Source organism: Hevea brasiliensis, chromosome 3 (genome assembly GCF_030052815.1).
Source record: "Hevea brasiliensis isolate MT/VB/25A 57/8 chromosome 3, ASM3005281v1, whole genome shotgun sequence".
Taxonomy (NCBI): domain Eukaryota; kingdom Viridiplantae; phylum Streptophyta; class Magnoliopsida; order Malpighiales; family Euphorbiaceae; genus Hevea; species Hevea brasiliensis.
Genome location: NC_079495.1, coordinates 14,563,891 through 14,569,443, shown reverse-complemented (window position 1 = coordinate 14,569,443; position 5,553 = coordinate 14,563,891). Strand labels below are relative to the sequence as shown.

The following is a 5,553-nucleotide window of genomic DNA, read 5'->3' as shown; positions in this document are numbered from 1 at the left end:
TTAGATGAGAAAAAGAATAAAATTTAAATTTAAATAGAAAATTAATCTAATAATTAAATTAAAGAATTTTTTAGAGAATAATAAATCCTTATCTTTATTTTTAGATGGACAAATTGTCATATTAACAAATTCAATAATATCCTTTTTTGTCAATTCTATTATTCTCTCATTTTTCACTTTTATATAAAATATATTATAGATTATAAATAGATATATAGATTATAGATAAATATATAAATTATAATTTAATATTACAAATTAATTAAAAAAAATTATTAATAAAAATTAAATTATAAATTCTATAATTAATTTATTTAAAAATTGTCTTTGAAAGAAAAATGCTATATAAAATGAAGTTAAACACTTTGAATTTCAATTGGAAATCCATAAGTTTTTATAAAATATATATTTTACCAAAAAAAAAAGTGAATTTCTGTTTATTTAGTTAATTATTAAAAAAAGACTAATTTTTTTTTAGAAAAAAAAACATGAAGTAACTATTTTGAAAAAAAAAAACTGATTTTACAATTATAATTATTGCTGTATAAATTTTTATTTTAAATTATATTATAATAAAAATTTAATTAAGTATAATTTAAATAAAATAGGATTAAGAATTTTAAATTTATATAAATTCTAAAATTATATAAATGATTAAATTTTAAATTTTTAAATAAAATAGAATTTAAATTTAATTTTTTTTAAATATAATAATAATTATTATTATTATTCTTTAGTCAATCAAAATAAAGGTCAATCTATCACTATCAAATTCAATCATGGATAATTTTGACAATCCCTTGAACTTATAAGTACTAATAATTTTTAATTTATATAAATTTAAAAATTAAATTAAATAATAAAAAAATAATTATAAATACTATAAATAATGAAAGGTATTTTTTTAAAATTAATGTCCCCTTTCACACAAACACACACATTTAGGAGTTAATGATAAAAAAGAAAATGAAATTTTCCTAAAAAAAATTATTTTAATATTATAGTTTTATAATTATCAATTTTAGATTTTGAAATTTGTTAATGAACTCATATTTTAGTCTTTAATTATAATATTATAATTTTTTTTGCTACATTTTAATTTTTGAAATTTATGTAGTTGGTATCTTATTATTTAATCGGAGTCAAAGAAAATGGTTACTGCCTCATGTATGGTCTCGATTCAACATATTGCATGATATATATCTGTTGTGTAATACTTCTATCAAGAATAACTTTTATCATAATTGCTTTCTGGTCATGTGTTTTTTCATTCTTTGCACATGCTCTAGTCATTTCTTTTCTCTAGCTAATTGATTTCTTATCTTTTTTTCTAAGTACAAATGCATGAATAAACAGACACACAAATCTGTTGATACTTCAATGAAATTTTCATGTACAAATGCATGAAATTTCTTATCTTTCATGTATTTTATGCTTCAATGAAATTTTCATTTTTTGAATCAATATAAATGGACTCCCTCTTCTTCTTTCAAAATCAAAGTGCCATATACAAAATTAATACATTTTCTCTAAGAAATAGTGATTTTTTTTTTCTGTAATTTCTTTTGCTTTTGCAAATTTTTCAAGAATGGTCAAATTTGCATTAAAAATCACAGCAAAGCTTGAAAATGCAACTGATTTACAACCTGCTGGTGGTGCTGATAATGGACTACCATACCTTTTTAAGGTTAATTAACTGTTAACGTGTTTTCTTTTTGTTAATTTCTAAGTGCACTAATTTATTTGTGTCTTAATTGCAGTTACAGTGTACAACGTGTCAAGCAGTAAGTGATAAACATATTTGTTTAAGCACTTCTGATCCATCGTCAACTACATATAAGGTAATTTGTAGGATTAATTATTTTGTGAATTTAGTAGAATTATGAATTTTTAGATAATTTGAGAATATTTTAAAACTTTATTAAGTCAAATTATTTAAAGATGCAACATAAAATTTGAAAAATTACTTAAATGGTTTGGTAGGTTTTTTCAATAGAAAATCTACTTCCAAAATGTTTTGTTCTACATAATTTTCTTAGTTAACTGGACTAATTGGGTTTCACAATCTATTTCATAGTGTAAAGGATGCAATGCACAGGGGTCGGCATCCTTAGTTATCGGCTACGGCCAACCTGTCACTAAGAGCGGACAATATGCAACCCTCATGCACATCAACTGCGATGGTTTTGAACCCGAGGATTTTATTTTTAGCGGAGACTGGGCATGTCGATCAGTAAGTTATAATTAACGTGATTTAATTTTTAATTTAATTTTTAAAATTAAATTGTTAAAAAATTTTAAATAAGTTTAAATATTAAAATTACAAAACAAGTTGATATATATAATTAATGCAATTTATGGTTACTAATATAATATAATTTTAAATAATGTTTTGAATAATAATGCTGATGAGTTATAAATAAATTTAATATGTTGAATTAAAATATATAATATAATACATAGGCAATTAAAATTCTTAGCTATTATTTAAAAAAAAAAAAGTAATTAGAGAATCCATAGCAAACAAATTATGTTGATACTAAAATTGAAAGGATCAAATCATTAAGGTCTTTAATAAGAAAAATTTTTTGATGACAGAGTTTTTGTTTTATATATATATACTCATCTTTATGATTTGAAATTAACTCTTGTTCACTTTCTGTATCTTTGAAAATTAAAGGTCGTCGATGGAAAGTATCATGAATTTCAATTTACTGATGGAAAATTCAAAAAGGAGGAAGACCAGATAGAAATGATTATTTCTAATTTAGAAGCCACTTTTGTGGTTGATCGGACATAACGAGTGATTGTGCAACTTACAATTCGACAAAATTTATGTAATATTATATTATCCTTAACTCCAAGAATAATATATAATGTATCATGATCTTGATTAGTATGATCAATGATATGTAATTTGCTATACAGATTATATGCATAATTGTATACGAAGTAAGATTATGATGGAGTGAATCTATTTATGTATGATTGATTTTTTCAAACTTTATATGATTTGAATTTTTAATTTTATTTATAACGGATTATCTATTCAGGTTCTTTTTTAATTTTCTTTTATGTATTCAATATCTATCACTAATAATTTGAATTTAATTAAACGAATAAATTAACAATATTAATATTTATTTCTCTTACCTAAATTTTGAGAAAGATTATTGTACAAGTGATAAGCATGTGAGTGGGCTATCACAATACCTTTGCAGGTCTGCAGATCCTTATCAATATTAAATTAGTCCAGGGCAAATTGCCACCACTCAAGTAATTGAATACTTATGTAGAGGATTCAACCACTAAGCCCATCCAGAGACAGGTTCATTAGTCGAGGATGAGCAGGTGTTATCCCGTCCAGCAAGCACATTGTCCACCAAATCATTTTCTTCGACTTTAGTTCTATGCAAGACATTTAATCCGAGCCACTTATTGAATCGGTGAAAATAAAAAATTAAACCATGTTCAAAGTTTAATCAATATATTATTAAATAAATATTAATTATATATTATAAATTAATTGTCTCTGAAAAAACAATACTAATGCATTGTAATAATCATTAATTTAATATCTTTTAAAAATAATAATTGAAATAAAATTAATTAGGTTGTAAAATGTAATTTTTTAATTATTTAAATTAAATAAAAATATTTTATAATAAAATACTAAAATAAAATTTTCATCATAATAAAATTATTCATATCAAGAAAAGATGAATTTTGATATATAAAAATTTCATATATATATATATATATATATATATATATATAGGAAACGTGTAGTGCAGCTGGCAATTGCTAATAACTGTTCCTTCATCTCATGCCAAGCGAGTTCGAAATCTGTACGTGATCTTTATTTTTTTTTATTATTATTATTATAATGTAAGCCGATCTTCTCACGATTTATCCGTTAGAATCCAATCTGATTCACTATTTACGGACTGATTTAATTGGATTGATTTTGATTTACTAAAAAGAGTGTTTTGAATATGAACCGAGTCGGTTACTAATATAATTTCCAATTAAACTAATTGAATTGGTCAATCCAATTTGACTTTAATAATAACTGTTTATATTATTAAATTAATTCTTTTGATTAAGGTTTGATTAACTAAAAACCGATTTAGTAATGAAAATGAATGGATTTTATTGTTTTTGTGGGTTTGAAAATTCATATTTTTCATTATTATTTCTACACGTTAGAGAATTTTAATTTTCACAATCAAGAAAATTATCATTCCTTTTTTCCAATCTAAGAAATTAAAACGTAAGATTGATAATTATTATCATGTTAAAGGCTAAATATTTAATTTCATCCATATATTTATTTTTGGATGATTAATTATAATTAAAAATATGAAATTATAATTATATTAATTAAAAAAATATTATTTTTATTATTTTCATATAATTAAATAAAATAAAGATATTATAATTAGAATTAGAATTAAGATAATTATAATAAAAAATATAAAAATAACATTTTTATATTTCATATTATTAATTAAAAATAAAAATTTTTGTATAATTAAATAAAATTGAAAATTTATAATTAATTATGATTAAAAAAATAAACTATTATTTTTATATTTTCATTTGATTAATTAAAATTTAAAAAGTAAAATATATAAAAAAAAATAAACAAGTAATATTATGATGATTTCAGTCAAGACAAAATAAATTTGATTCTCATTTGGTAATTTATATATGTAAATTAATCATTTTAAATCAAAATCTTATCTCAATTCTATAATGAAGTAAATATATATAAAAATTTATCAAATTTGTTTTAGATTATGCTACCTTTCAATTCTAATAATGATTTTAATTTCAATGTGAAAATCAAATGCACCCTCAATTATTTTCTTGTCTTTATGTGATTAAATTAATTCTTTTAGTTAATCATGCGAATACAAACAACTAGTATTTTAACCATAATTGTTAAAATTAGATCAAATCGATTAGGTTGATTGGTTTAATAAGAAATTAAATCATTATCCAATACGATTCAACTATTAAACCCTAATTTGCTGAAAATTGATATAAATCGATTCGCTAGTTGGGTAATTGATGAACCGTAACCCAAACTAAATCAAATGGTTTTCCAAAGCTACTCAATTTGGTAAAGTACATGAAATGAAGCACGCACGCTAGCTGTGCTTCGAACTTGTGAACACTAGTCACTGCTTTTGACTTGTGACCACCAATCAATCCCTTCGCTAAAGACCAATTGTTATATATATTTTAACTTATTTTATTTATTGAGATTCTTGATTCAATGGGTTTTTTTTAAATATTATATCTTATTTATTTCAAAAAATATTATATATCATTTTTATATTATTTTTTGTCATAAACTCTATATATTTTCATATTAAATATGATTTATTAACGCACAATTTTTGATGTAATATTTCTCATTCTAAGTTGCCTATTATTAATTATTTAAGTTTTATTATTTTTACAATTAGATTATAAATTTGAATAAATTAAAAATAATTTTTAAATAAAAATATTATAATTTAAAAACATATTAAAAATGATAAG

General features: G+C 21.3%; 1 protein-coding gene across 1 annotated transcript; it reads left to right on the top strand.

Annotated features, from left to right (window-relative positions):
• The first annotated feature begins 1,588 nt into the window (after positions 1 to 1,588).
• On the top strand, positions 1,589 to 2,800 carry LOC131178321 (uncharacterized). The gene is made up of 4 exons (XM_058143278.1): positions 1,589 to 1,687; positions 1,761 to 1,841; positions 2,078 to 2,233; positions 2,681 to 2,800. Exons 1-4 carry the CDS (start codon positions 1,589 to 1,591, stop codon positions 2,798 to 2,800), a joined length of 456 nt encoding a protein of 151 aa, XP_057999261.1.
• Positions 2,801 to 5,553: the final 2,753 nt, after the last annotated feature.